Raw genomic sequence first — 16,151 nt, forward strand, 5'->3', positions numbered from 1 at the left:
AAGCCCTGCGATGTAATTTCACAGGGCGATCAGTGTTTGAATGTAATAGCAGCCTGTGCTAAGGTGTCAGAATATTAAAGGCGCTAATGGAAAAGCTCCCTGGTACACAAGGGGGACAGCATTACAGGAGACGTCGCAGATGGCTGGGCACTAAACTAATGGGGCAGGATCCAAAAAGGGAAAAAAAGCCTAGAGAAGGGAGAGCTCACGGGAGCACGGGCACCTGCTTCCCTCTCACACGGAAATTAAACAGCGAGTGAGGGAGAGGCGAGCATGTGTGTCTGTAAAGATAGAAATTGAGGGGGGAAAATACCCTCTCTTGAATGGCTTGAAGCTTTTGACAGCAAGCCCGGTGCCAGCTTTGCTTGGGAAAGGCTTGGGGTTAAAGGGGTGTGTGGGGAAGTCTGAGCATCACAGCCACGGTGATGACCCTGGAAAGAGAAGAGTAATGCATGGATTACTCATGTAATGTTACTGTTACCCACCCTATTGTAATATGGCAAAACTGCAGCTCTCTTTGGTGGTTGTTCATCTCCAGTTAAATCCAAGGCGGGTGAGATGTATCCACCTTGCAGCTGCCCTGATATCTCAGTTCTGCAGCAAGGTGCATCTGCTGGGGCCATCATGCTCATTTCTATCTTCATGTATACAGGGGCTGATGCTGGGTCTGTGTTAGGACTGTGGGGCAGTGTCAACATTTTCCTGTTTTCCAGCACAGTTAGAGGCATCTTCTCCCTCCCTGTGAACCCCCAGTTTCCCCAGGAGCAGCTAGAATTGGACTGATCCATTCCTGTCTGTATGGAGAGGCTTCTGTGCCTGTGGTGAATCATCCATGAAGTGTGCTTGTGGGTTTTCCTTGGTATCATACCCAGCTTCCCGCTCTGCTGGCCACAAAGCTGCGGTAGGGAAAGGCTTAGTGCTGCTTTCCTGCTTGAATTGGCCCCACAGGGGCTGAGGTGGTCAGGGGATAGCACTGCAGGATGTGAGCCTGTCCTTCCAGGGCTGGAAGGGTAAATCAGACACGTGTAGGTACTCCCTGGAAGCTGTCTGCCATGTCGTCATGTGTCTCTGCCTTTCGGGCACTAATCGGGAGCTGCTCGTGTATCTTAGTGCTGGGAGCCAATTGCATACATCAGAATAGCCCAGCTTGGGTCTGTCACCCTGCAGTGCTGCCAGGAACACAGGGACACCATGAGAAGTCAGCCCTGCCACTTCAGTGCCTGGGAAAGGCACTGGGCTTGCGTCTCCCAGACCTGGTCATCCTGGTCTCTGGTCATGCTAGCAGCCCCCATCCTTGGGCTGCTTTCTTGGTGGTTTATGGCTCTGCTTGTCCCCTCTCCTGGGCCAGCACTGGCTTGTGCACACCCCAGCTCTATTTCCCAGCCCTCCAGGAACCCAGACCTGTAGTTTTGTTTTGCTTGTGACCAAACCCAGGGCTCTGACCCAGATCTCCACGGCATTAACCTAGTGTGTCGCCAGCCGCAGAGCACACAGTGGTAGAGAACATTTTATCCAGGATAATCCGTAGCCTGGGAGCAAGGCAAAGACTGCTCTTGTTCAAACACAGGGAAATGTGAAGCCTAAACCGCTTGGCACTTTGACACCCTGGAGTCAGGCACACCAGCGTGTTTCTATTGCAGCCTAAGCCAGGGCACATGCTAAACCTGCACAACAGCAGGGACACCTTCCTGCTGCCTGATGGGACCACAGCATCCAAATGCATCCTGGTGAGGGGCTCTCAGTGGCTGCAGGGTCCCTTCTGCCCCTCCTGAAGTTCAGATTAGTTTTATCAGTGAATTTGTACAGCTGTGGCTGAGTTGAGATATTGCCAGGACACCAGCAGGATGAGGCTGCTCAGGTGTGTCTGAATGGGAATGGGCAAGGCAAGAGATCACAGCGTGCCTCAGTTTTCCTTTTGCAGTGCTCCTATGTACAGAGCTCTGATGGCATTTGCTGCTTATTTTAGTAAGGAGAAAGCACATACAATTATGCTGCATCCTCTGCATCTTCTCTGATGTCTTGGTGCCTTCCCTTAAAATGGACCTGTCCTCCTCCCACAGTCTGGGGGCACCTTACCCTCTATAAACCATTTCCCAAAGGTGGGCAGAGCCAGGCAGCTCCTGTGTGCCCAGCACTCACCTTTCAAAAAACAGACCATTCATAATTTTATTTGTTTAATTTACTCCTTGATGTGAGGCATAAAGTTGTTTCTATTCTAACAAGAAGCTTTGCAAATGGACTGAAGTGGACACCAGCTGGGCTTGTCAAAGGCTCTCTGCATCCAGGACACAAGGGAAGCTGGCTCTGTGGCACTGATCTGTGGAAAGCCCTTGTGTGAAAAGGACAGAGTACCAGGCAAAGCCTCAGCACCTCAGAGGATTTTATCCGGGTCTCATTCTCTCACTGACAGGAATTTCCAATTTTCCCTTACTTTACTCATGTGGGGCCAGACCTCATCCACAGTGTCCTCTTTTTCAGTGTGTCAGCTGCTCTCCTTCCCCCCACAGCTCTTGGAGGGTTTGTGCTCTGGAGAGTCATGTTCCCTGGGAAAGGGCACTGCTCACTTCCCCAGCGTTCTCCCATGTCCAAACCCCACCCAAACTATGTCCTGCAGTGGCACTGCAGATATATTTGGCAAAGGACAAAATGCTTTTGTCACCCCCACCCAGTAATGATTGGCACAGATGTTTAATTTAAGGCTTAGGTTCACAGGTGCTACGTTGGGCAAAAGTTGTTTTTGTGCACCCTGTACCACTCATGAGTGCTCTCAGTGCACTGAGAGAAACTAATTAAACGTGAGTGGTGTTGATGCTGTACCTGGTAAGTCTGGAGGCCCCTCTCACCACTGTGTTTGTAAAAATTAAATGCCTCTTGTTAGTGGTGCAGCAGAGATCTCTAATATGCGTGGACAGAAAGGCAGGGATGGATGGAGTTGGTGTCAGGGCAGCAATTGCTTATCGTGCCTTATCTGGGAATATGAAACTGTATTGCATGACATCCAGAGGCAGGCTGAATAGATATGCCAATTCATCTCGAGCCCGGGCTTTGACAAGCTAGACTGCCCTTGTTGAAAGGCATCAGTCAAACAAGAGCTGCTGGCTGCTTTTCCCTTTTTTATACTTTCTCTCGCTCCCGCGCTCCCTCTCCGTCTCTCGCCGCCTCCCCTCCCTCCACCTCTTTTTTCTAAGCTTTTTCCACACAAAATTGAAAAGCTTTGGAAATAATAATAATAAAAGCCCCCCAAACTAATACCATTTTAAGTACACCCCCCTCCCTCCCCAAATGGGATTGATAAGGAACCCCAGTGTATGAAGGCATGTTTAGATAACATTGAGAATATTATAGCGAGTGAGAGAAAGTAGGGAGAAAAGCTTCCTGCCGCGTCTAAGCCGGGAAAGGCGACGGCACCCTGGCTAATACGAGTGTTTAATATTTGATGTGTTGGGATAAAGCAGGATCACCTTCGAATTGAATTGAGTGTCAGAATGAGAATCTATTACTGAAATTCTTGTGTGATTTGACAGCAAAGCAGACGATGTTATTCTTCACTAGTTACCGCAATCTTCTCCCCTACATCACTTAAATATTTTTTTCTTTGCTTGAGTAAACACACATTATCCTTTTTTTCCACCTCCCTTTCCTTTTTTGTCTCCCTCTTTTATACTTATTTTTTTATTTATTTTCTTCTTAAATCAAACCTGCCTTTCACAGGGCTGATGGAGTAGATTGTTATTTCTTTATTTGTCCTATTAAATGGAATTCCTGATCATTTAATCCTGCTTTTGTAAGTGATTTAAAAATACTTGAAAAGCTGTGAATGTGGCAACACTTCTGACTAAACTGCTTAAAAGGAACACGTTACACCTGGGCTTAGCTCCTGCCTCCTGACAGCCAGCGAGGGTAGCGGGCTCCAGCGGTGCCGGAGCCATCCCAGGCTCTGTGCCTCCATCCTGCCAGGCAAGCTTTCCTCTGTGCCTGCCCTGCAACAGAGGAGTTCTGCTGTTGTCAGCTTGGCTTGGCAAGCTGCTTATTCATTACCTGACTCTTTTTTAATTGCATTCAGCTCTGTTCAGGAGCCTCCAACTAAATGATTTGGTGGTGGGGTCAGCTCCTCAGTGGTGTTCCATTTGCCTCATATCGTGCTGGTAAATTTGCATGGCAAGAAACCCCAGCAAGAAATATCTGTCTCCCATTCCTGGACTGGCATGCAATTAAAAGGGGAACACTCTGGAACCTTCAGTGTCTTGGGTGCTGTTCAGGGCTGTCCTGCAAGACAGTCCCAGCCCCAAAACCTTACATTCACTAACAACATTTCAAACCATGTTTAAAAGCCCACTTAGTCATAGACATGACCTCTTTTTTCTTCCCACTATACACAGTAGTATAAGATCTTGACACCTCATTGTGGCAGCAGTGGAATAAGGGCAGTTAGATGGGAAATGCTTATTTTGGGTGGATGCAGTGCACAGTTGACATGACAGGAGGAGGAAGATGATTTTCCTGTTCCAAAGACATTTTTTCCATTGCAGAAATGTCAGGGGGTTCACCTTCGATCAGTAGGCAGCTGTGCCCAGCCTGATCCTGCGGGAGCACAGCTGGTACCTGCTGCTTGCTGAAGCTAAGAGCAGCTGGGAGTTCCACACCTTCTTTCTTTGTATTTAAAACCATGTATATTTCATGTGTCTTTTTGAAATTCTTAATGGAGATTTTTGGCAAAACCCACCACTTTTCTTATTCCTTAGTACCCACCTTTCATGTTCTTCTCAGGCTGCTTAAGCCCCTTTACTCCTGGGAGTATTTTTTCCAAAAGGAAATATTTTCTCCTTGCCTGAAAGTGTCTGTATTAATATTAAAATTACAATTAGCAGATGAAACATAGCATTTAAAACCGCTTGGTAGGATGTGTAAAATAAAATGACAGAGTTTCCCAGCTGGTCAGGGCAGGACACTCTGTGCCACTCCTGGCAGTTCTTGCAGCCGTGGTTTGTGAACATGCTCATGCCATTGCAAAGCACTAAGGTCCTCTTCCCTCCTGCCCTTCAGCTAAAGCATCCAGGGTGATGCAATGCCGGCAGCTGTAGGGGAGGGCAGAGGGGCCAGGAGCTGGCCAGCAGGTCACAGCCTGCACGTGTGGAAAGAGCAAGGCTGGCTCTCCCGACATAAATGCTTTGCCCTAGCAGAGCTCTGGCAGCTCTGTTAGGACCAGCTCTGTTCCTCCCTCTGCATGTGGGGGAGATTTGTGGGACTCCCTTATTCTGACTTCTGAACATGTGCCTGTTTATATGCTGTGGGGTGTTTAATTTTGCCTTAATTTGACTGCCAAACACCAGTTTTTGTGAAGTGTGCTGGACACTTCCCATAAATAAATGATGGAGCATTATTCAGTCCACTTAGATCAATACATCAGTTTGACAGGTTCCAGTTCTGGGAATTTTCTGACCCCCTGGAACATCTCTGCAGCTGTGCTGCTTATAATCCATGGTGTGCAGCCTAAACAAGCTCCAGAGAGCAGCACATCAGGAGCCAACTGTGTTGGTGCTGTCACTTTGTCGGTCCCAGCATTGCTGGGGATGGGCACTGATGTGCACTGGGATTGCAGTAAGGGCAGGTGAGCCAAACTCAGTGCCAAACTGCACAAGCATCCACCACCATGGGATTGTCCAGCCTCACGGGCACGCCCTCTGTCCCAGCACAGGGGAGCATCTTTGGTGCCACCCCAGTGGTGTCAGAAATAGGAGACAGAGCTCTTGTTTCAGCCTCTTTGCCATCTGAGGCAGCTGTGTCATAGCTACTGGGAAGGTTTGTGAGCTGGTACAACAGGAGGTTGGTTTCAGACCTTTTTTTTCTCTGCTATAAAGCCAGCCTCAGATTCTGTGATTCTGTGTGTGCATCATCTCCATGCCCCATGTTTCATGCCCCCTTCTGGTTTTTGGATTTTCTGCAGGATATGTGGGCTGCAGGTTACCTAACGACCTACCTCCCCACACCAGCACTTGTTTAACAAGGTGTGGATTCTCTGTGGTGCTTGCTCTATGCATGGAAACACAGTATGTTCCTAATCTCCTGCTGCTATTAGCTCACATTTATCACAGGAATATCTGCTTACCTTTGATTCGAGATCCCTCCATCAGGGACCCAGGGCGGTATTTGTCTGTGAACTGCTGTGTATGCCTATGGGATTGCATAAGTAAATAAATATAATTAATAATCATCTGACTTCAGAACAGCATTGGCAGGGAGGTAAATGTAGCCTTCATAGGATTACAAACAAAATCAGGAAAAAAGGAAAACCATTCTAGGAGACGGTATGAATGAAAATAATTGTATTCAGGCTGCTTGAAAATTATTCTGTAAACATTGTTCAAGTGGTTTTTAGCAAATCAGAAACATTGAGTTTCTCTCTAAATTGGAATTTTGGCCAGAACCATTAAAAATAGCTTTTTAAAAAGATGCCTGCATTTTTATCAATTAAAATGCAGATAAAAATAAAAAACCACCGCAGGGTCTTGGCCCTGCTTCAGTGTCTGACCTAAAAGGGAGCAACCCACTCTCTGGAACACTAAAACTGAACCAAAGGGAGATACAAAGTAGTGCAATTTCCTCACAGAAAGGGTTTCATGACTTTTTAAAAAATCCTTTGGCTTGCAAGCGAACCTGGGGCATCTCAGACTTTCTCACAATTCGCCACAGGGATAAGTACTGAAGGGACGGGGGTCTGTGCCACTGCTGGTGGCTGTGTGGTCGCAGAGCTGGCAGGAAAGTGGGTGACACCAGTGACCCAGCAGCTCCAGTGAGCCAGTGACCACAGCCACCCCTGCAGGCTCGGTACCCCTGGTGTTGGGGAGTCACCAGCGCTTTCTGCCTTGCTTTAACAGTCAGAGGAAGAACTTTCCTGTTTAAAGATTAAACGTTGTCTTTAAATATTAAACAGCAAAGCTCCTTGCTCTTGATTGTGTGGCTGCTGCCAGCAGGCGGCTCAGAATTGCCACTTTTAATTAAAAAACTTTATTTTCCAGCGCAGCCCAGCAGTGGCTCCTCCTCTCGACCAGAGGTGGCTGAACTCTCCCCTGCCTTCATCCCTTCATCATCGCTGCTTGCACTTCCCTGTGCCTGCAGCAGTGATGGTCCCTGCCAGCCCCGGAGTATGAGCAGCCTTGTCTGGGACTGATCAATGCCCCTGGCACTTCCTTCCAAAACCCCAGGAAAAACAATTAAAACCCGATCGATCCAGCAGGCAGCTTTGAATATGCATAAGTGCACACTTGACCTTCAGTGGTCAGGCCAACTTCCACCCCAGCTGCTTAGGTAGTTTGCTCAGGTAGTGCGGCTGTACCAAATGACCTTGATCAGGAAAGCAGAACGCGATGCAGGGATGGGCCCGGTGCTGATCCGGGGGCTGGGGCACGTGCTGCCAGCTCCCTGCTGCTGCTGCTGCAGAGCCAGGGGAGGCAGGCTGAGCCTGCCAGCAGCACCCAGCTTTCAAAAAGCTGTCCCTGTGGCTTTCCTGGGATCCTGCCAGCAACCCTCTGGGCTGCCTCAGTTGCTTCTGGCCAGAGTCCAAGGGATTTCTGGGCTGGGAAGGCAGCCTGCAATATGGCAGCTCCCTGGGCAGGGACACCCCTGGTCCTTCCCCATCCAGGGATACCATTTCCCCAGGGATGGCCCCCACTGCTGTCGATCCACTGGAGCTGAGCATGGGAGCCTTCCTATGCTCTGTTTGGCTTTGCTCTGTGGGATGGTGCCCAGGAGAGGGAACAACACGTGGTACCACTTCTGCCACCCGGAAGCTGGGTGGCAGGGTCCCAACCTCTGGCTCCCCCCACCCCATGGCTGGCTGGCCTGCATCCTGATCGTGGCAGGGAACATACCAGAGCGTGTTTGTCAAAGGCGAAGGAAATCTCCCCGTTGTGTACACAAAGTGTAATTTCAGTGAATTATGCATAGACTTAATTAGGAGTTTTAATTGCTAATCATCTCCCAACAGGATTAGCAATGCTGTCTATTAATTATCTGTGGAGCCCTCTGTTTTGCTAAGGCAGGAGTAACAAAGCAGCATGAATGGCTACATGGGCCACTAATAAATTAACTCCCCCAAGCCCCGCGGCTCCCGGGGGACTGCCAGTGGAAGGGGCTGCGCAGGGGCTGGACCTGCCTGCTCTAGACAGAGCAGCAGGTAGCAGGAAAGAGGGGCTGGCAGGAGGTCCCAGCAGCAGGCAGGTGGCTGGTAGGGGACACCCCTCTCAGCTCTGGTCACCCATTTCGTCCCCTTTCCTGCTGCAGAAAGCATCTCCCTGGCATTTGCAGCCTGCGGAGGGTGTCGGCAATGCCTGCCACACTGTGGCTGTTGTTAGCGATGATCCCCCGCTGCAGGAGGGAGATAGGGGCTGCTGGATTGACCTGATCTCATCTGGGGACAATGGCCCTCACGGCAGCAAAGATAGCGCCAGCATGAGCGACGCTAAGCCCACGCACCCTTCTTACTGCTCACAATGCGTTCCGAGCTTAATTCCTCAAGATGAAGAAGATACGTGGCTGTCAGGCTGTAATTACAGCCATGCGTGTGACACGGAGGCCTGGCTGCTTTTATGTTTGCCTTGTCCAGTGGGTTTTTGTGCTGCTTGGGCTCCCAGCTGCCTTGCTCCTCCTGGAAGCCCTGCCAGGGGATGCCATGGGTATGAAGCAGGCTCCCTCTGGCCAGGCTGCAGGCTCTGTGCAGTGGGGTGAGCAGTGCTATCTCCCAGTAGGATTTGTCCCAGTGATGGAGGGAACCAAGTCAACTGGGGCTTGGGGGTGGAAAGGAGAGGGAGCTAGGAGGGCTGTGCTTGCCAGAAGAGAAGGGGCCTGCTGGCCAGGCCAGCCTGGGAATGAACACCCCTTTCCAAATGCCCTGACCCCTGCTGGCGACCCTATTAACGCAGGAGTGAGTGGATGTTTTTGAAGCAACTAAGGGACATAGGGTATGAGCTTATAGCGTCTGGCTTATCCCCCACAGCATGGCAAAGGTGGCCTTGAGTGATGCAAATCCCTCCATCACAAGGGTTTTCATGTGTACAGGACACCACCAGAGGCTCTGAAGGACCTCTAAGGAGAATCAGGTGGGACAGGGCAGGGTGAGAGATTGCTTTGTGTGGGCAATTCCAGAAGAGCAGCTGAGAGGGTGATGTGCGGATCCACACTGAACACGGTGAGCACAGACACACACCAGCCCCTGAACACAGACCCATTCCAGCCCCAGGAGCAGTCAGACCTGGGCAAGTACAGATCATGCCTGCTCATGGGCTGTGTCTGACCCTCTGCTTCTCTCTTCCAGGCGTACAGCTTTGCCATGGGGAGTTGGCCAAAGAACGGGCTCTTAGACATGAACAAAGGACTGAACCTACAGCACATAGGGAGGCCTCACAGCGGGATAGGTGAGTGATGCTGCCCCATGCCATTTCCATCTCCACAGCTGCTGCTCTGAGTGTGTGGGATGTGCCTCAGCTCTAAGACATTGTCCAGTCTGGGGTGCTGAGAACAAGCCAAAGGGCTGAAGAGTCCCCAGCTGGTGGACGAAGATGTGTCAGGGCAGAATGGGCACATGGATGACTTCTCTGTCCCTTGCATGTGCTGGTGTGCCAGATATACCTGCCTGTCCCTCTGGCTGGGGAGCTGCTTCTCTCCTAGACTGCACTAGCAGTGCTTGGGTTAGGGTTGGATGTGTTCAGCACTAGGTGCCTGGAGCACAGCACAAGGGTCCCCAGGCTGGGTAGGATGCTCTCCCTGTGGGACCAGTCCTCCAGCTGCTCTGGGTGCTGCAGTCCTTGGAAAGGAGGCTGTGCTGCCTGGCTTGGGAACTGTCTGGAAAAACACTGCAGAGTGAAGATGCTTGATCCCAACTGGAGAACTGAATCATCATCCTGTTTGTTAACACATATGATGAGCTTTGTGGTCCTGCAGCGTGCTCCAAGATAAAGTGATCAACAATGCTCTGAGATAAACAGTGGCAGAGTTCCATGTATCCCCCAACTCCTCTGCACCAGGGATCAAAGTGATATGAAGGAGACCTGGCCCAGGACACTGAGGCCGTATATCTGCCTGCTGCTTAACACTGGGGATGCAGAGCTGGTACAGCAAGAGGCTGTGGTACAGGCAGGAGCTCAGATTTACTGGGCTACAGACAGGGCTGTGACTCAGGGCTGCATCACTCTTGTCTGTCTTGTTTCTCTGTGGAGCAGTAGATCACCTCTTGGAGACCAGTGGTCAGGTATTTTCTCTGCCTCCCAGCCCTTCATCCACAGTGACTTTTGAGCATTAAAGTTTGCAAGAAGGTAAGATTTACTTGGAAAAGTCACTGGCTACCTAGGCCTTGAAGAGGCTGTTTAATATTGTTTCAAGACTCTAACCATTAAACTCTCCAATCAATCCAAGTTAAGGAGATGAATTATTTAAAGCTCACCAGCTTTTAATTAGCAGGGTCCTTTTGAACTATGGATCTGGTTGCATTATTGACAGAGGTAGCATTAAAATTTGCTTCCCTGCCTGGGAGCAGATTTGCCTGGATTGTGTGCCATATTGGGAGGATCATGGGGAGGGAGCAGGAACTGCAGGAGTTGGGTGTGCATGTCCTGCTCTGGGGACTTGGGCTTTTTCTGGGGTTTCCAAGTAGATGCAGAGTTGGTTTCTGCCTCGTCATTCCTCATTTTATTTGTGTGCTGAGCTCTCTTGCTGCTGTCATCCCTTACTCCAACAAAGTGTACCCATTCTCTGGAGTATCATCTGACTGCCCCTTTATCTCAGTACTGTTTTCTTGCACAGGTGTGAATCCTCTGCTTGACAGAGTTCAGGGATTTGCTGTTCATGTCCCTCCCCATTCCAGTCCTTCAGTAAAGTTCTGCCAAACTCCCCCTGTGGAGGAGTTCTGCCAGTACAGGGTGAGCCAGTGAGGCCCATCACCCAAGCTCCCTTCTTGCAGTGCTCCATCACAGTGAACCTGCCTTTCCCTTACCTCTCTCTTCTTCATGCTTTTAACTGCTCATGCATCAGGGTTGGGAGGAGCCATCCATCCCTTTCCCTGCTCAGGGCTGCCCTTCCTTTTCCTCTCTGTAAGGAGCCTTGATCCCAACACAGCCCTAACTTCTCAGCTGATTAAAGGACTACCAACCTCTTACTGCCCACAGTGAAACAAGGAGCTGGCTGTGGATCTGGGGATGGTCCCACGCCATCTAGTGCCTCCCTTCTCTTTGTGCTCAGCCCTGGAGTGGAGCGGTGTTGAGGGAATGTTAGGGAGCTGAGAGGAGGCTTCCTGGGTCATCTAAGGGGGGTCAGCCTCTGATTTTCATGGCCCTCACTAATGGCCAAAAATCTGCAAACCAAAGAGGGAGCAGCAAGGAGATTGGATAGCCAGTCTCACCAGTTTCACAGGTAACATGAAGTGTAAGAGTGTCTATGCAGCTCCTTTCCAGGCAGTCTGGGGAGCCTCAGCGCGCTTACGCAGGAATGCACAACACGGATGTTTCCCTTCAGATCTGACAGAAAAATTGCAGTTGATAGCCACTGGTTTTTGCAAACAATTTGCAAGGAATTTTGCCGTCTTGCCTGATGGATTCTGTATTGCTTTGTTTTCAAATCACTCTCTGTTTCACTGGCTCAGCAGGTATCTGTTCCAAATCCCTGCACTTGACATGCTCTGGGACCAGTCCTGCTCTATGCTTCATCTTCTTTCCTTCATCGTGTTCAATATCTGCAGAGTTCAGGGTGCTTGACACCTGCAGGGCCAAGGCCAGATTCTGGATGGGAGCCACCTTAAGCATCCAGTGGATACAGGCAGGATGGGCTCATGCTGGAGCACAGTGGAGTCTCCCTACATCCCCTGGAGCACACAGCTGCACATACAGCAAGCTGCTGCACAGAGCTCATGTTCTAGCTTTTGTCTGGTTTCTATTCATGAGCAAGTGAGCTGCAAAGCTTATTGGGGGGTTAGAAGAGTGATCTGTGTTTCCAAATACACCAAAATGTATCTGCATACACTGCAAATACAGCTGCCTTGGGGTGGGATGGGTGCAGGTCTGATGCCATGGTGTTCTTGAGAAGGAAAAGGCAAAGGAAGGGGGAAAATGTAAATATTTCAGGATAAGGAGATAGAAAAGTCCTGCTCCAGAGGGTGAGGATGTAGGAATTCCTTGGGAGATCAGAAAGGAGTAAAAGGGGTATGAAGCCTATTCTTTCATGCCCTTTTCCAGGTTGATGTTTCAGCTCTAAGGATTCCTTCTGGGTTGAATGTGTCCCTGGAGACTAGAGAGGGTATTTTTATGCAATTTTCATCTCTTCTCTAACACAGGTTAGATATGTGTCAGCTCCAGAGTGGGCTGTAGAATCCTGGGGTGAGGAACTTCTCTTTGTCTGCTGTTTTCTTGGTCCTCAGCAAAATGAAGTAGAATCTTGCCAAGAAGTTACTCAGTCTTACATATATGGGGACGTTGCCATTCTTAACACATGTGTTTGAAGCGGTGCTTGCCAAAAACAAGCTGCAGCTTTCAATGGGAGTCTTGGCACACAAAGACCAGCATTCACAGGCTTCACACCAGTGGAGCTGGGTACCTGTGTTGGGGTCTCTTTGCTGGGAGTCAGACACTCATACAAATCAGAAGGATTAAAATCTCAGGTTTTAGTTGTGATTTAAATCACACAGCAGAAATTCAGAAATTGATTTTCTTCTGTTTTGGTTTTTTTTTTTTTTTTTTTATGTCTTTCCCTGAAAAAAAGGTCAAATTTTACTGAACAGCACCTATCAAACCAAGTGCAGCTTTCCTTACTACTGCCCAGTTGTTAAATCAGGTTATTCTTTTACTCATCCAATACTCTATTTTTGCTACATTTATTTTGATTGATTATGTAACATAATATGCCTTCAGTCTTAGTTTTTAAATATTTTTTACATTAGAAAAACGGTGAATTACTGTTTGTTCTTGAAGAGTTGGTGATTAAATTATTACTCATGATTGCTCTTTTGGATGAAAACTGTAATTCCATGCTAAAGTACTTCAACGGTAGTTAGAATTGATTTTATTAGGAAAATCCTTTTTCCCTTGCAAATATTCACTATGAAAGGAAACATAAATTTCAGAATACTTTTTAGGTAAAAAAATCCCTAGTACATGAAACCAGTGGGCTGGAGGAGTGTTTCTGGAAACCAGCCTTTCAAGGTATTAGAATGAGTACATCTCATCCTCTCTCACCTTGGTTGGTTTGTTTGTCTTCACTTATTATGGAAAGATAAGGGACAAACCTTTTTTATTTCCAATCCTTTGTTATTTCTTAGCTCTGAACTAGCAGGTTCTTGAACTGAAAATACACCAAAACCAGCAAAAAATTTCCAAAACTGCAAAAGTAGCAGCTCTTACTGGGAAAGTTTTATTCTCGTTTGTCAGCTCTGTTTCCCTCTTCAGTGCATTGACTGTCTTTAAAACATGACATTACTCCTTGCTACTGATCTTTTTTGAATCTAATTGAATGGAATTGAATCTTTAAAGTTTAGGATTTAGCACATACATTATTGTGATTTTAGATTTAGATGTAAATGTCTGGTGTGGGGTTTGTTTGGTTTTTATTTTTCTTTTTAGGGGAAAGACAGTAACTAGGCTGCTGTGTCTCTTGCTAGTGAACCCTCCCAGTACCATCCCAGATGACCAGGAGATCTGGTCCCATAGGAGCACCCATCTTGACATGGTGCCCTCACTGGGCTGCTTTACACCAGCTGTCATAACCCTGTAAGCTCTGAGCCTCTGCACAGATGACTTCACCATCTTCCCTGTTCCACAGTTCCCTTGCCGGGGCTGTGCCATGCTTCCTCTGTGGGGGGATCTCTGCCCGTGCCAAACAGAACAGCCCCACCTGCCTGGGCAGGTCAGCAGCCCATGCGGTGAGCGACCCAGCAAGGCACCGTGCCTTCCTGGCTCCATCTCTCTCTTTTCATTTACTGATTGGAAATCTCAGAAGGTTAGGGTGTGATATTGTTCCTGATCCAGAGCATTAATTAGGCCTCGGAAAGAAGAAGAGGAATTGCGTGTTTTTAACAGTGAGGTTAATGGGATGCTCGCAGAGTAGACAGTTTTAATGAGCTTCAACTCGATGTGCAGTGAGTTTACTCTTTGTGTTAAAAGGGTCACACTGCAGTAGTTTGATGTGGATTGTCTCCTGGCCCCCAATGTCATAGGTGAGCGTCTGTCAGAGTCCAGTCAGAGCGCATTTACTTAGTGACACGATTCTAATTAACTACCTCGAGCTGCCACCGCCGCGGGGAGCCGGGGCAGCGCCTGCCAGGGTGCCTCCTGCCCGGCGCAGCCATCCCTCTCTGCAGCTCTGCTGGCTGTGCTGGACTGCTCCCCGCGCCGACGCTGCGGGAGAGGGCGGCGAGGGCTGCGCTCACCGAGTGCGCAGGCAGGTGAGGGGTCACCCGCCCTAATGGGGCCTGGGGCTGTCAGCCACAGCTCTCCCCCCTGGAGCTTGGTGAGGGCAGAAGAGGCTGTGCCTCACCCTGCCAGGTGCTGGAGGTGTGTGGTCCTGGCAGCATGCTGGCTTTATTTTCACCTGCTCTCTTCCCTGTTTTCCTTTCCTGTCTTTCCTGCCTCTCCCAGCATCTGTGGGATCCTCTGTCATCCTTGGTACCCACCTACCTCCCCTGCATCAGGGCAAGGGGAACAAGGAGGTGGACAGCATTTTGTGAAACTCCATTTCATGTTTTTGACTACTTTTCATCCCACCCCATGTGGCAGAGCCAGTCCCACCATTCTGGTCCATCCCAGGGTGTGGGACAAGCCCCAGAGAACCTTGTTCTCCCCCCGAGCAGGCAGACCCCATTCTCTTTGAGCTCTTCAGTTCTCAGCAGAGGTGACACTTGCACAGCACCATCCTTCTGCTGAGGGATCCTGGGAGGGAGAGCTGAGAATGGAGCTCACTCCTGTGGAATGGGGCACTGCCCTACACACAGTGGCCCCTGCTCAAAGCAGAAGGGGAAGGACTCTGAATTAAATAATTACAAGAGACTTAAGTAAAAATCAACAGAAATGTCACCAAATGAGCAGTGTCATTTTAAATTAGCGCTCATAAAGGTCAGGCAGATCCAGAACAGGTGGAGCGGCTGCGTGCCGGGTGTCGCAGCCAGGCGGCGTGTCCCGGCACCCAGGCAGCGTGCAAGGACCTGCACAGCCACTTCGAGGTACCCACTGGGCAATGAGCACAGGGACAGCGCGGCGGGTGGGGTGAGGGGTCCTGCTGCAAGCACCGGGCTCCACATCCCTGAGGAGCGGCAGGGAGGGAGGGCTGGCCAGGGCAGCCGGTTAGAGGACGAGCAACTGTCAGAGTCCAGTCAGAGCACATTAACGCGGTGACATGATTCTAATTAACTACCGTGAGAGGTGTCACAGCTGGAAAAGCAGTGAGCAGAGACAAGCTTTTAAAAAAAGAAAAAAGCAATGTGACAGTCTTTTTTTTTTTCTCTTTCTTTTTCTTTTCTTTCCCCTTTATTTTATTTTTTTTTTTACTCTTGTGTGCTCTCTCCCCTCCATGTGGGAGTGGATCTAAAGATAATTAGGATGTCTGGCTGCCTGGGAACCTGAGCCGGGGCTCTTTTGCTTTCAGTCATTTAAGTTTTCGACATCTCTCTGAAGGGACTTGGTGGCGCAGTGGATTACTGCGCGCCAGAGTGACAGAACACTCTTCTAATCGTAAACCCTTTTTAGAAAGGATTCTGCTCTCCCTTTTTCCCCTGGAGCAGCAGGGGGTATGTTCTGATCACTGCAGCTCTGTTCCCATACATGCTACAATGGGAAACTCAAGGTCTTTCAGCTGTTTCCTGCAGTTAACAAAGGAGGCACAGAAGAAAGAAAGGAAGGGTGATTGAGTGTTTGTGTTGACTGCACTCACCCCTCCATCCTAGCCTGCCAAAAGTTGGTCGTGTGCCCATCTGGCCCCTGACTGCCTGAGAGAGGTGTGATGGGTTTGTCACACCTTGCCCTTGGCTGAGGGCTTGAGGTCTCCAGAGAGCAGCCTTTGGAGGAAGTGTGACGGCTGCAGGGACTTCAACTGTCTGGGAAAAGTCAGGGTGCTTCCATGTGCTTCTCCCAGCCCCCAGGCAGGCAGTGGCAGTGCCTGCTCCCTGGGGATGTTTGGAAAGT

The 16,151-nt window shown here is 49.4% G+C and overlaps 1 protein-coding gene across 4 annotated transcripts in view; it reads left to right on the forward strand.

Moving 5' to 3' along the window:
• ERI3 (ERI1 exoribonuclease family member 3) overlaps nucleotides 1-16,151 on the forward strand; it is a 129,566-nt gene that overhangs the window by 84,038 nt on the left and 29,377 nt on the right. For all 4 annotated transcript variants that reach the window (XM_009088657.4, XM_030226326.2, XM_050977562.1 and 1 more), the window contains one exon: nucleotides 9,311-9,410. In XM_009088657.4, coding sequence (XP_009086905.1) covers nucleotides 9,311-9,410 — 100 coding nt within the window. The remainder of the gene's footprint in view (nucleotides 1-9,310; nucleotides 9,411-16,151) is intronic.

The sequence above is a fragment of the Serinus canaria genome, chromosome 8, assembly GCF_022539315.1.
Source record: "Serinus canaria isolate serCan28SL12 chromosome 8, serCan2020, whole genome shotgun sequence".
NCBI lineage: Eukaryota > Metazoa > Chordata > Aves > Passeriformes > Fringillidae > Serinus > Serinus canaria.